The 15,216-nt window shown below is 41.1% G+C and overlaps 1 protein-coding gene across 7 annotated transcripts in view; it reads left to right on the top strand.

The window, feature by feature from the left end:
• The window catches only part of NDUFAF5 (NADH:ubiquinone oxidoreductase complex assembly factor 5), a 33,889-nt gene extending 30,264 nt beyond the window's left edge, over positions 1 to 3,625 (top strand). For 3 of the 7 annotated variants that reach the window (XM_058432842.1, XM_058432837.1, XM_032142158.2), the window contains 3 exons: positions 2,860 to 2,943; positions 3,272 to 3,354; positions 3,515 to 3,625. In XM_058432842.1, the coding sequence (XP_058288825.1) occupies positions 2,860 to 2,943; positions 3,272 to 3,354; positions 3,515 to 3,607 (260 nt within the window). In that variant the 3' untranslated portion in view covers positions 3,608 to 3,625. Of the gene's footprint in view, positions 1 to 801; positions 900 to 2,848; positions 2,951 to 3,271; positions 3,355 to 3,514 lie in introns of those variants that run through there. The other 4 variants (XR_009211451.1, XR_009211449.1, XR_009211450.1 and 1 more) reach the window with 4 other exon arrangements.
• The last annotated feature ends 11,591 nt before the right edge of the window (positions 3,626 to 15,216 follow it).

Below are 15,216 nucleotides of genomic sequence, written 5' to 3'. Positions count from 1 at the left end.
TTATAATAAAGTACAAGGAGAAACATAGGAGGAAAAGGCCCTAAATCTGCTTAGGGGGGTCAGGAATGCTTTTGCAAAAGAGGCAGCACCTAAACGAAAATGAGTTTGCCCGGAGAATGAAAGGTGGGTTGAGGTTTAGGGGAGCTAACATTGCATCCACATGGAGGTAAAATAGGATGTGCTCATCTTTCACTCTCTTGATTAAGGAATGGTACCATAATCCAGTATTCCTTGAGTATGTAGAATGGGGAGATGATGGGAAATGAATAGGATCAGAGGCTTCTAGATTTTTTTCAGATTAGCATTGTAATGTCTTGGAAGAATTTTGCATAGAGGAGAGAAAATGAGATAGATTCGTGTGTGTTAGAAAGCTCACCTTCCAGCATTGTTTATGAGGCATAGTTTATGAGGAAGGGAAGACTAGAGCTAACATGGTTAATCTGTTTGTTTGTTTTTTTTTAATGTATGAGGAAACCCAGGCAGAAGTTAAGTAACTTGTCCCAGATGATGTAATTAGTGAGTGGTAGAGCCAGGATTTAAACCTAGTCGAACAGCCTGATTTGTATGCTGAAATCTTAGCCATTCTGCCTTGGAAAAAGTCAGAGGCAGATGAGATGGGAAGAAGCATAGTCAGGGGATGATGGAGGCAGGGAGACCGTGGGAAACTTTCAGGTGTGCTACTCTGCTGACTAGAAGATCATGTTACTTCCAAATTTGTTTCTGGTATTTTACATTTGTGATATATTTTTTTTCTTAATGGTTGTGTTGTGTCTCATTTAAGCTGCTATTATTAATTCACAGAAAAAAAGTCCAGAATGTTGACCTAATTTTACAAAACAAGCTGCATATCAGCTGATGAATGCATGAGAAATTTTCAAGGCTTTCACAGTGGTCTTAAGGTAAGTTCAGTTATTTTTTTAAACAATACTCAGTATTGTTTTGAGTAAACCGTAATAAATTAGGTTTGTTTTTGATAAGCAGTTGAACTTCACCTTATAAACACTGTGAGAGTCTTAAACAGTTAACCTACTAGCCAGATTTTTCTGTTATCTCAAAGCCCAGGGCGAGTCGGAAGTCCCAAAGTTTCAGTTTTTCCCAGGTGGTCTTCAGCAGAGGTCCCCCATCATGCATTAGGAGGTGTTACTCTTTTGTAGATGGCAAAACTGGAATTTGATAGAGGTTGAATGACTTTGCCACAGGTTATATAAGAGTTAAAACTGGGAGTGTGATCCCAAAGTCCAGATTCTTTCCACCACCCTCACACTGCTTCCGCAAGAAGGGAGTTTCAGTGTGGCAGTGTGAGTGGCTTGTGAGGGAAGGTTGGAGTGCTGCGCAGTTACCCCCTGTGCTCTGCAGTAGTGCTCTTGAATTTCTGTATGGCTGATGTAGGTCAGACCTTCAGAGAGTGTTATGCTTACTCATCTTAATTAGTATATCCTAATACTGATTGTTTAGAAGGCATTTTAGAATTTCTAGTGCATCACATGTTTATGTCTAAAAAATTAAATCTCTTTTCTACTGGTGTTGTCCATAACTAATGCATAATTAAGCCATAGCAGCAAGAAGTTGAGCAGAAATGAAAGCACCATACCTGACCAACAGACTCCTCCAATATGAGACCCAGTTTACCTCTGGTCACATGATATGGTTAAAATGTGAGCACTAGAAGCCGTTACAGAGCATCTAGTCTGGTCACTTTAAAGACCACAGATGATTGGCCCAAGGTCATCCAGCTGCTTCATGACACTAAGAATATGATCCACCTTTTTCTGGATGGTAATTAACCTACTAGTTTGTGTCTGTCAATCTTCATGAATTGGGGCTGTTACACTTACAGGATTTTAGTAGCAGAGATTCATTATTTTAGAGAATAGTAGAAATCTTTTGAGATTAAAGAGAAGAAAAAGGTTTAGGTGCAGCTCATTTGTTGATTGTTTTTAATAAGACCGTTGAAAATATGGTAGATTATTACTTTTAAACTGAAAGAATACTGATATTGGTAAGTTTATTCATTTCTTGATTTGTGAAAGTAGAAAAAACTAAGAAACTAACATTTGATCATGTAGTAAAGTTTAATCTAGAGAATACATATGAAGGATTTTTATTTCTGAAATTCTTTTAATTTTGCAGACTGGCTTAAAATGTGCTCAAAGTAAATTTAAGTATTTGTATAAAGAAAAATCAAATATACAACATTAATCTTAAATGAACCATAGAATAATGCTTAACTTAGCTTTTCACCATGAACTTGAAGGAAGGAAGTCTAAAAATTTTAAAACATTAAGAGAAGTGCCTCTAAAAGAATGCACATAATTCTTTCCTAATGTGGGATTAGTAAAAATAAGTAAAATATTTTAAATCTGAGAACACATAGTAGCTTTGGTACTATCTAATGAGTTTCAAAGCCATCTTGCAAGTTTCACAGTCATACTTGCATTATGGCTTAGGAGTGAGGCATTGTTGCACTGACCTGTCCTCCTCCAAAGAGCGGCTAAAAGCATGAGATGTGACATCCTTGGTAAAGTTCTTGCCAACTGCTGACAACTCACCTGGGGTGGCAGTCACCTGGCTTTTGCCCAGCGGGCTTACTTTAGACCATTGCTGGCAGGTAAAGCATTGTGGAGCTGCCTCCTGAAATTTCACTTGCCTGTCTTAATATTCAAAAAGTTTCAAGTGGTTTCGCTTTAGAGTCACTAAGAAACCTAGTTATAATCTGAAAGTGAAATGAGATTTAGGTTTACATGACCCTTAGAGAATGAGGACAGGTACACTGTTAGATGAGATGGGATTAAGTCTGTGGTATTGAGCTGTTCAAGGTGTTTGCTGTATTATCTCAAACTACCTGTAGTGTATTTGTAGGTATGGGTGAGAGTAACTGTTCTTGGAATAGAAAAGCCCTGCTGCATCGAGACACAATGCTGGCAGCTGCGGCGGTGTACAGAGGTAAGGGGCGACCACTCTTTCACCCGCCTCACCAAGGCACTTGTGCTGTATCATGTTGATTCCCTTCACATGGCCAACGCATTTTCCATTCCCAGTAAGGCTCCCTCAGACTTCTTGTCCTTCCTCTCAAAACACAGATCCTGTAGCTTTTTCCAGACAGCCTTTACTATTTCCTTACCCTCAGTATTAAGAATTTTTCATGTAAGGTGTTCTCAGAATCTTACAAGTATCCTTGTACCCACTTCTTTTTGAAGAACATGACCTTTATTGAGCAGAAATTTTTTCCTACTTGCATTTTTTCAGACTTTAACCATTATTGTCTTTTTAGAAATGTACAGAAATGAAGATGGTTCAGTACCCGCCACATATCAGATCTATTACATGATAGGATGGAAATATCATGAGTCACAGGTAACGTTACTATGATGGATCACTTTTCTTAGTGGGTTCGTGTTCAGATTATTGTTTATTAACTTGGGGGAAGGGGTAATGTAAGACAGCATTAAGGGCTTTAATTGGGGCTGTGTATTATCTATCTATTTCTCATATCTTTAATCTTTATTATTTTCAGGCAAGACCAGCTGAAAGAGGTTCCGCAACTGTGTCATTTGGAGAGCTAGGAAAAATAAACAACCTTATGCCACAGGGGAAAAAATCACAATAAATATTTATTCAATGTTAATGTCATCCAGAATTTTCATCAGAAATGGATAGCTTTCACATGTAAAATTATTATATTTTGAAGCAAGAAGCACTCTAAGCTATTTACTAATAGACTTTTCATATAATTAGGAAAACCTAATATCACATCTATAGTAACCATTTCAGTTTCATATTGTTTCTGTTTTCATAAGGATACTGCTGAGTGTCTTTGTAGATTCAGCCTAAAAGCAAAGAAAATATTTCCCTAAAATATTTGCAAATAATGTTTACATATGTAAATGCCTGGGAAAATATTACTCATGCTGACCTTTTGTACCTTTTTTCTCCTGCTTTGATCTTCTGTTACTTCTGTGAGAGGACCACAGCCATGGAGATGAGAGGAGGAACAAGTTTGTCGGTTCTTTAGAGTTCTGGCTCATTTAGATTGAAGACACAGACTTTTTGTAATTACTATTGTAAGGTGCTTAAGCTAGAATTGTATTTGTCGTTCTGTTTTCTTTGCCTTGAAGAGGAACAGATGAATATGCACCCTCTCCAGAGTTAATGTGGTTTTAGAATTTAGAAGAACATGTATCTTTATTAAATCCCTCCTCAACTCTTTTTTTTAAAGCATCTGAATTTAACCTTATTTCTTTTTTATCTGCATGGTGTGGGTGGGACCACCATGGTTTTACACCCCACCCTACCTTAGGGAAGAAGAAAACATTTTAAAGAATAACAGAATCACGTGTAACAGTCTCTGTGCAGTCATGAGTTTATTGTTAGGCTTTCCTTTGTAATTTCAGGGCTTAAGCACTAATCCAAGTTCACAGTCCTGTTGTTGTCGAGGAGGGTTCAAAATCATTTGGAAATAATCAAGCTCAGACAGCTTAGGATAGGTGAGAAAAACGTAGAGGAAGCAGAGAGAAGGCTGAGAAGCAAGCAGGAGTGAGCGCTAGGTGTGTTGTTTCCAGTTAGCTGTTTGCTGTCTTTTCCATTTAACCTGGGCACTGCCCCAGCCTCATCTTCAGCCTTCAGTGATCTATAATAGCATTTCCTTCTGTCTACTCTCAGTCTCTCTTCCGCCTTCCTTCCCTCCTTTACTGTATTAGCAGCAAGCTCTCCATGGGTTGGAGCTGTGTGTTAGCCTGTACACAGCACATGGTGCTTTGCACATAGTAGATATTCAGTTACATTTTGAACTGATTATATAACAAACTTTTGCCCTTTGAAAGACTAAATTATAGTTAAAAACCAAGATTTGTAGGAGAAAAAGAAATTATTGTTCCCTTCAGTTGGAAAAATCATCGATATTTGAAACTGGAATACACTTGGTACCTTTTTTGTTTTAACACAAAGTAAACCTGTGAAGTAGAATTTGGCGTTTTGTTTTTTGGGTTTTTTTTTTTTTTAGCTTAATTTTCAGAACTTGAAGAGAGAGAACAACAACAAAAAACAAACTGTGCTAGCCAGTTGCAATGGCGCATGCCTATAGTCCCAGCTACTTGGGAGGCTGAGGCAGGCAGGAGTTCAAGGCTGCAGTGAGCTGTCTGTGCCACGGCACTCCAACCTGGGCAAAAGAGGAGACCTCATCTTAAGAAAAATCCACCAAAAACCCTGTGTTTTAAAGTGCAAACTGATGATGGGGGAATGGGTAAATTCCAGGGGTCTGTATTTCCAAAAGGACATGTGTTTTTGTGCACTAATACTTGTTTTTGAAGAACACATCTCAAAGTGTTAAGTGGCTGTTGCTGAGGAAGGGGACTAAGGAACTGGGTGTGTCTGTGTCATTCTGTTTGAATGTCTGTCAGGGGTATAGAAACTAGGAGGGAGACTTGTACTTTTCAGTTTTTAAACTTCCTGTAAAATTTGAATTTTCCAAGCAGGAATATTATTTTTGCTTATTTAATGTCAACGGAATTATATGTGGATGGTGGGGTGGAGCTAAGGATTACTGTACCCTGGCTATCCCCAAAAAAGCTCCATTTGTTTAAAAAAATTAAGTAAATAAAACACAGCTAATTGAGGACCCTTATTGTTTAATGTGAGTGATTGTAGTAAAACACTTAGTGTGTATAACAGTACTGAAATTATTTTTGTAGTTAAATCTGCTGGAAGTGTGCTATTAAGCTTTTATTGTTTGGAGCCCTCAGGAAACTGATTTTTCTGAATAACCACATTTTCCAAATGATTAAGAGCTCATCCTTTTAAGCAATGAAACTTTTTAAAAGTCTTTTTCAAAAATTTTTCATAAATGTTACGTTCTTAAGTGGTATATGATAATCATCCTTTTTGTTGGGTTTTTTTTTTTTTTTTTTTTTGAGACAGAGTCTCGCTCTGTCTCCAGGCTAGAGTACAGTGTGGCGCAATCTTGGCTCACTGCAACCTCTGCTTCCTGGGTTCAAGCAATTCTCCCTGCCTCAGCTTCCCGAGTAGCTGGGACTACAGGCACGTGCCACCACGCTGGCTAATTTTTGTATTTTTACAAAATTACAAAAAGACGGGGTTTCACCATGTTGGCCAGGATGCTCTGGATCTCTTGACCTTGTGATCCACCCACCTCTGCTTCCCAAAGTGTTGAGATTACAGGTGTGAGCCACCATGCCTAGCCAATAACCATTTCTTGATAACCCCACAGATATTATAAACTCAAGTTGTCTATACTGCATGTTCCCAGACTGGCCCCAAGAATGCTGTGGTTGGTTTTGTGTCTTTTCCAGCACTTGTCTTATTTGCTGTCAGTTGTCAATCTCAACACCTTGACCAAAATGAACTTTCTTGAGTCATTTCTTCTCTGTTTAGCTATAAGATTAGAATTCATTCTGAAAGATTTCTAGGACTTGTGTATTAAGGTAGGAAAGAGGAACGAGGTTCTAGGAGAAAGACTGCTTTGGAATAAAATGCATGAGCTTTATTGGTTCCTTTAACAGAGCTTCGTTGAGTTTCATGTGCCAGGCATCCAACTATTCTCTGCTTTTATAGTTGTCAGTCTGACAGGGCTCTAGTATGTGCACACTGTGACACTGTTGGCTGCCAGGAGACTGTTTGGCTTATTTCCTGGTTCTTAGCAATATTCCAGGTTGTTGGCCAGAAGAATTCCAAAGGTGGCAGTAAATATGAAAATGTATATCTATAAAAGAGTTTTTGCTTTATAGGAAGAATTTGTAGGATTTATTGAGATGTAAGCTACCTATATACATCAAGTATGTGATATGATTGTAAAAAATTACAGAAGTGTGTAAGTCATGAAGGAATGAGGGAAGTTTATATATTTTTTCAAACTCTTTTAGTACCATTTTCATCCACTAGGTGGAAGCAATTACAGTATGACCTGCATTAAAGACGTGTACAGTTTTTTGGCCGAGTGCAGTGGCTCACACCTGTGATCTCAACACTTTGGGAAGCTGAGACAGAAGGATTGCCTGAGCCCAGGAGTTTGAGACCAGCTTGGGCAACGTGATGAAACCCTGTCTACAAATTAAAAAAAGAAAAATTAGCCAGGCATGGTGGCACAAGCCTGTGGTCCCAGCTACTGAGAAGGCTGAGGTGGGAGTATTGCTCGAGCCCAGGAGGTCAAGGCTGCAGCAAGCAAGCTGTTGCACCGCTGCACTCCAGCCTGGGCAACAGCAAGACCCTCGTCTCAAAAAAGAAAAAAAAAAGTGCAATTTTTATATCGATTATGTATTCCTTAAGTAGGAGTGGAATTAAAGTTTTACTATGGATTGGCTTCTGTGAAGGAAAGAAGTGAATATTAGTAGATATTTGGAAAAAAGAAAGATAGTTGATGCAGTGATTATTCTGTTCCTTTGTAAGTTACCATTAGCCTCTCTTGCTTAAGAAATATTTTGAGCTTTTTGGGGGAGGGGTTGTGGTTAATGATGTGAAATTAATCTTCAGGAAATTTATCATAAGCAGACTTGCCTTTTCAGATATTGGTATATTTTAATTCTCTACCTGAATACATGACAGATACTTTACCATACTGGTTTAAAAAACATTAATTTGAAAATATTAGAAGGTGGGGTGAACACTGGTAAGTTACTGTTAACAAGAAAATAATGCTTTGCCATCTGTGGTGGTTTTAAAATCTATCCACAAATTTTTGATATGCTTCTCTTTAAGACAGGACACTTCAATCCCCTCTAAGTACAGGCTGAGTTTAGTGATTCCTTTCCAACAAATAAATGGTGTGTCACTTCTGAGACTAGGTAATAAAAGGCATTGCATCCTCCTTACTCTCTCTTGGATCAGTCACTCTAGGGAAAGCCAGCAGCCATATTGTAAGGCCACTCAACTCCATGGAGAAGACCTAGAAGTGAGGAGCAGAGGCCTCCAGCCAAAAGCCATGTGAGGGAGACATCTTGGATGCAATTCTCCAGGCCCAAACTTCAGATGACTGTGGTCCCAGCCAATGCATTGACCACAACCTCATGAGAGACCCTGAGCCAGAACCACCTAGCTAAGCCACTCTCAAATATCTTATCTACAGAAACAGATGATAAATGTTTGTGGTTTAAGCAACTGTGTTTTAGAGTAATTTGTTACACAGCAATAGATAACTGATACATGATACACTGTCTTCAGGAGGTGTATTAGGGTGAGCAAGGTATTCTGAGTTGTTGTTTTCAGTATAAAACAGCCCCCTTATTTACAATTAGGTAAAATTAACATAAACTGTATTACTTTTGTTCTCAGAGAACACCAGACCTGAAATGCTCTTGCCTGGAGGTTTGATTCCATGATATCTTGAAATAGAACTAACTTCCCAAGTTAACTTTAGTAGGCCTCAAATTTTCTTTCCTGGGAATATTAGGATAAATTTTTTGGAAGCCTCGATGGGCTAATTTCCAAATGAAATCAGAGAATTTGGGAAGACCGTGAGAATTCAGTGAGCTACACAACTGCACACAGATTCTTCAGCCAGTTCCCTTCTGCCCTGGCTGTTGAGTTGCGACAGCTCATTAGGATGGACTGTTGACACTGCATACTTGTTACCAGGCTCACAAATGAGTACAAGGATGTGGAAATAACAAGGACTCTCTAAAGCCTGACTTGATCCTACATTGTTAGTCACTGCTAAAACCAGGCAAAAGTAAATTGCCTGCACTTTGAAAGTGGCGATTGTAACCCAGCCAGCGTCTAGACTCTTCATTCAGGAATCACACGTGCGGCCAGGATGCCCGTTGCTAGTTCTGTCAGAACGGGTCTGGTGGTAGAATATCAGGAGCACTTACCAGGTGTACTGTTTTTGTGCTCAGAGTGTGCTCAGATTGTGAGTGGGAGATTGGGAAGAGGAGAATTCCAAAGAAAGACTTGCCAGTCTGCGATAAAAAACTATGGAAGTCAAAGAAAGGTCAGGGACTGGGAGTCAGGTGGTCTGGGTTTAGTGCTGGTCCTGTTTGTTCCTAATGCTGGGGCAGACTCCATCTCTCTGACCTCAAGATCTTCATCTGTAAGATTACAGGTTTGCTAATTGGCGAGTCTCAAAGGAGGCTACCAGCCTGCCTTTCATGTTCCTGAAGAGCTTTTTAAACAACACTTCCACCTTTCTCTCCTTGGTTGAGAGTCACAGCCACAGGGAGCTCATGTCAGAGGTGGGAAATGGTTGCGAGCCATTGGACAGGATGATCTCGGAGCTTTTCAGTCTGACCCCAGAACCTGGGTCCCAAGGCAAAGTGGACAGGAAGCCCTCCCATCTTTACAGTTTCTCAGACTCTCTGTTGACCTTTGGGGACTTATTTTCCCTTCAAAGTAAACTTTGACTTCACCTGAGGATAAGATTTAAGAAGGAAGCACAGCCTTATTTACTTTCGATCCCTTAATCTTTAAAAAGTGAGTCAGCCTGCTGGGGTTTTTTGGGTTTTTTTGTTTTTGTTTTTACTCCTGGGCTTAAGCTCCCAAGGAGCTGGGCTTACAGGCATGTGCCACGATTCCCATCTCAATAATGCATTTTGTTGTTGTTTGAGACAGAGTCTTGCTCTCTCGCCCAGGCTGGAGTGCGGTGGTGCCATCTCAGCTCACTGCAACCTCTTCAAGTGATTCTCCTGCCTCAGCCTCCCAAGTGGCTGGGATTACAGGCCTGCATCACCACGCCTGGCTGATTTTTGTATTTTTAGTAGAGACAGGGTTTCACCACATTGGCCAGGCTGGTTTCAAATTCCTGACCTCAGGTGATCTGCCCGCCTTGGCCTCCCAAAATGCTGGGATTACAGGCGTGAGCCACTGTGCCTCGCCAAAGAATGCATTTTCATTTTAAGTTTCTGGGTCACAAAGGAGGGCCCCAGACCCTTATATGTCCAGCATGGATAGCCTTCGATATTTTCCATGGAAGATGACATTTTCTCATAGGCACCGAGCATTCAGCATTTGGGAACTGTCCCTTAGTTTTGCACAAAGTTCCCAGTTACCTGTCTAGGTGACAAGTCCTGGCTGCAGAACAGGAAATGCTCAGGCTCCAGGTGGCAGCACTCTGGAGGACCAAGTGAAGAAATAGATAGGAAAGCACTGCAGTCTAACCCAGTCAGGCTGTCCATGTAATTTCCTGAGGAGCCAGCTGAACACTCACGGTTCTCCACAAAGGAGGCTTCTTTTAACCTGCACACAGTGGTTACGGATTGGTAAAGCCCTCTTGAAGGCTCCCTTACTATGCTTTCACCAGGCAGTGTCCTAAGCCTTAGATATCCATTCTCAATTCAAATTTCATCCTCGGTTCCCTATGAGTTATTAGTACTATTGTCCCCATTTGTTAGATGAGGAAACAGGCTTAGGTTGTGACTTCTCCATGGTCACATAAGTGACAGAGCCAATTTTGACTTCAGCCTTGTATGTGAAGGAAACAGTACAATTAATTATTGTAGTATGCTGCCTTCTTTGGAAGTCAAAACCTTCTGTGAGCTCCCAGCCTTTCTTCATATCCTCCCTTCCACCATACCCCTGAACACTCCAGCCAGCATATTAGAACCAGTCAGGCAACTGCACCCACTGTCTCCAACACTTGCTCAGCCTTGTCTTTGAATCCTTGTCCCTGCAGAACTGCCTGCACTCCAAACTCTTCTGGGTCCCTTCTACTGGAAGATCTGTCACCCTTCATATCCAGCTCAAGTTTATTTTTCTTTTTTGTCCCAGACCATCTTGAACTTTTGTTAGTTCGTCTCCTTTAGCACTTTGTACATCATTTCCTGTTCATGAATTCTGCCTCTTCAGCTAACTGTTTAGCTTCCTTGAGCATTGGCACTTCAATAACCAGGGTTCCAACAGCCCCAGGGAAAGCCCAGATAGAGTCACTATGACCCCTGTGAGCACGGCACAGCAGGAGACTGGAAGAACAGGCAGTTAGCATCAGGCACGTTCAGCTGCAAATTCTAAGGATCAGCCACTCAATTGGGATTCAAAGCTAGACTCCTATCTCAGAGGAATCTGGGTCCCAAGGAAAAAGAGACATGCATGTGAACAATGGGGCAGAAATACAATTGCTAGGACTGGGAGACAGGGAAGGGCCTGGCTTTAGAGAGTAAGACTAGCACCGTGATCTGCAGTCAAAGCAGGGCCTGCAGCGCAGCTGACGGCATTATGTTATGGGGCAGGGTAGATTCCCATCCAGACAAGATGTTCAGCTGTTATTAGATAGAGGGTGGCCCAGTGGAGTAGTGGCTAAGATTAGCATGAGTTCTGAAGTCACACCCTCCCATTGGATCCCTTTTCTACCACTAACTAGCGTACCTGTGTTAAGTTACTCAACTGCTGTGAAATGAGAGCCATTCTTCAAAGCATCAATATAACACTTAGCAGGTAAAGCATCACATTTCTTAGGCTTAGGAAGCCAAGCTCATTAGATGCCTTAAGTGTCTAGTACAATAACTCATATTTATAGGTGTTACAAAAGAAGGTAGAGGTAGAGCACAGGAGATGGAGAGGAGAATTTCCAGAGGTAAATGTGGTTGGCAAAGCTGAGGTAAGCACGTGGATATCTTTCCTGTAAGATTTCACAGAACCTTTGATGTAATTCTGAATCTCCCAAAGCAGGCTAAATTTTAGGACATCTTCCAGACTTAATGGTCCAGTAACCCTTTTGGCAAGGAGGATTGTGTAAGACCTTGAACTCGTTTGGGGAAACATTAGCCTAGCACAATGCTAGGCATTGTACAGGCTTGTTAAATAATTTGAATAATTCTCGAAAAATCTACATTCAGTTATCAGAATCTGTTCACCTGCAAAATTGTTTATGAATTTCCTCAAGGCAGTCAATGCAGTGGTTAAGTACTGGCTATGTGGTCTTGGACAAGTTACTTGACCTCAGCTTCCTCTTCTGTAAAAGAGGGATGATGGGCCTGGCGCAGTGGCTCACGCTTGTAATCCCAGGACTTTGGAAGGCTGAGATGGTGGCACACACCTGTAATTGCAGCTACTCAGGAGACTGAGGCAGGAGAATCGCTTGAACCCAGGAGGCAGAGGTTGCAGTGAGCCAAAATCGCATCACTGCACTCTAGCCTGGGCAACAGAGTGAGACTCTGTCTCAAAAAAAAAAAAAAAGAAAAGAAAAAAAAAGGAGGGATACAGTATTCTCCCAGGAAGGCGGTTGTGAAGATCAAATGAGCTAATAATACATTCAGTTAGAACAGTGCCTGGCACATAATAAGCATGGTATGTTAGCTATTATTATTCTAGACAGAATGAATTTCAGGGAAGCTTTTAAGAATAAACTATTGACTGCTGTTGTAGTGCTGGCTTACCATTTGTTCTACATTCAATTCCCTCGTGCTTACTCGGAAGACTGATTAATAGACAGGTACTGCTTAAAGTCACTGTCCCTTTTTAAAAAAGAATAAATCACTTGACTCAGACAGCTATTTTGCTTCTATGGCAAAATCTAAATAGAATTCAAATATAAGAAATTCATTTAATGCTTTATTAGGTGAAGATTGAACATATTTTCTTTTAGAGGCACTTCATCTTTACCTAGAAGTATTTTCTGATTAACGAAAATACAAGTTAGGATAATTCATTTCACACCTGTACACACCTCAAAAAACAGGAAGTAAATGTTTCCATATTGATACAGGTACAAATGCTGGATGAAATTAATTAGGTGGCCAAAAAACAGCTAAGAATTCAAATCTCACGGCCTAAAAAATAATTCTGTTCTTGCCACACATGAAAAGATTTTTTAAAATTTTTGTTATAGACAACTATAACAACACCTCTTAACACCTGAGAGGCTAGAGTGAATTATAAAACTTTTGAGCTATAGGACACTAGAGCAATCTTGTTTTGCGAATAAGGAAATTGAGTTCCACAGAGAGGGACTGACTTGCTTGAGGTCATAGCTAGGGGTGGAGAGAGAGGACATAGGTGTTCCAGTGTCTTGCCCAGAAATCTATGGCAGGCTTGACAGTTACACAACCCCAGCTCAGCCACAGGCCCAGACAGTGCACCTGCCCTCCTCAGGAGGTTTAGAGAAAGGTATGAACGTTCTCATGGTCCCTTGGGGAGCTCTCCATTCCAAAGACCTCCAGTAAGGAGTCCTTCACAAAGTCCAGAGTCACCCCACACTGAATTTGTTTAGAGGAAATTTCTGTGTTGCAGGTTACAATAGACCTCAACGTGAGCTGTGTGTTGAGAATAAAAACAAAAAATACTGTTCCCTGGGTCTCACTCCCAGAGATTCTGATTAAATTTGGCACTGGGAGTTTTAAGAGCTATGGTCCCTGCTCCAGAGCAAGAGTTTTCTGAGCAGAGAAAACTTCTACGTGAATCACAGACTCCTTTTTACCTCCCCACCACTTCTGTTGCAGTCAGGAATTTTGAAGAACTGCTGCTGCTGCTGTTATGTTGGTTCTGGAAACACATGTGTCATTGCACACTTCATGATGGACTTAGAGAGGGAAGCTGTGTCAGACTGGGCTGGGAGTGAAGCAGGGTGGGTGTGGACAAGTTCTTCATTCAGTACTTATTGAGCACCTACTATATACGACGAGAGATGAGAGGAACCTGATCACCGCCCTCACAGAGCTCACAGCCAGCCAACTAGAGACCACAGGGAAGCTGACATTGTGCATTTTCTTGGGACCAAAAATACTTTGATTGAGGCACCGATGTGGAAGGCACTGTGCAATGCTGATACTTGGATAAATAGGACAGGGTCACTGCCTTCGTTACACTGGTATAAGGTGACATGGGCACTCAACCATAGTTCAGAGTAGAATATAAGAAGTGCCAGAAAAGACGTCTGACCATGAGCCTTACGAGTTCCAAGGAAAGTGAGTGCTGTCTGTGTGGTGGAGCAGGTGGTATCAGGAAAGCCTTCATCCATGTTTTCATTCATTCCACCCAAACCACACCATGCCGGGTGCTGGAGTGTAAGGAGGAAGAAACCCCAGCCATTAAGAGGCCTCCAGCCAAGTGGAGCAGAACAACAATAAACAATACAGTATTTCTTCAATTCTAAGTGCCTTCGACTGAAAATTGTATCCTGATTTTGGAGATTTTAAAATTTGGAAAAAGGTGTATTTTAGAATTAATGAAATAAATGAGTAACAGATAACTCAGATGCTTACTATCGACCAGGCACTGTCCTAAGTGCTTATATGTATCACTTTTTACTTATTTAATAAAAGGCAATTACATGCAGTGACAAGTGGCTTTTGGGAAACACAGTGAATAAATGAAGAAGTGAATGAATAAATACTAGAAGAATAAACCCTTAATAAACTCGTTGTCTTCCGTCCTTAGACCATCTGGAGAAGGCAGTTCCTGGTCTAAGAATTTAGATCCTTACAAATGGTAATTTCCAAACTTTAGTGTTGTCAAGGAAACCACTAAGAGATAGATATAGATAGCTCAGTAATGATCCCATTCCTTATTTCTAACAAGTCCAAAGAAGCAGTGGTGTGTGTGTGTGTGTGTGTGTGTGTGTGTGTGTGTGTATGTGCGTTGTGAGGGAGAAGGGAGATACAAAGAATTAAAAAACTATTACTCACAGGCAAGGCTCAGTGGCTTACACCTGTAATCCCAGCACTTTGGGAGACCCAGGTGGGCAGATCACCTGAGGTCAGGAGTTTGAGACCAGCCTGGCCAACATGGTGAAACACAGTCTCTACTAAAATACAAAAATTAGCCGGGTGTGGTGGCAGTCACCTGTAATCCCAGCTACTCAGGAGGCTGAGGTAGGAGAATTGCTTGAACCCAGGAGGCAGGAGAGGCAGAGGTTGCAGTAAGCAGAGATCATGCCACTGCACTCCAGCCTGGGTGACAGAGCGAGACTCTGTCTCTTAAATTAAAACAAAAACAGTCCGGGCCCGGTGGCTCACGCCTGTAATCCCAACACTTTGGGAGGCCAAGGCGGGCAGATGATGAGATCAGGAGATCAAGACCATCCTGGCCAACATAGTGAAACCCCATATCTACTAAAAATACACAGATTAGCTGCGTGTGTTGGCGTTCGCCTGTAGTCCCAGCTACTTGGGAGGTTGAGGCAGGAGAATCGCTTGAACCTGGGAGGCAGAGGTTGCAGTGAGCTGAGATCATGCCACTGCACTCCAGCCTGGAGACAAAGCAAGACTCCGTCTCAAAAAAAAAAAAAAAAAAAAGAGAGAGAGAGAAAGAGAAAAAGAAAAAAAGTAAACAACTGTTACT

Source organism: Hylobates moloch, unplaced genomic scaffold, assembly GCF_009828535.3.
Source record: "Hylobates moloch isolate HMO894 unplaced genomic scaffold, HMol_V3 SCAFFOLD_21, whole genome shotgun sequence".
Lineage (NCBI taxonomy): Eukaryota > Metazoa > Chordata > Mammalia > Primates > Hylobatidae > Hylobates > Hylobates moloch.
Note: the sequence above shows the minus strand (reverse complement) of the source record. Positions and strands in the feature narration are given on the sequence as shown.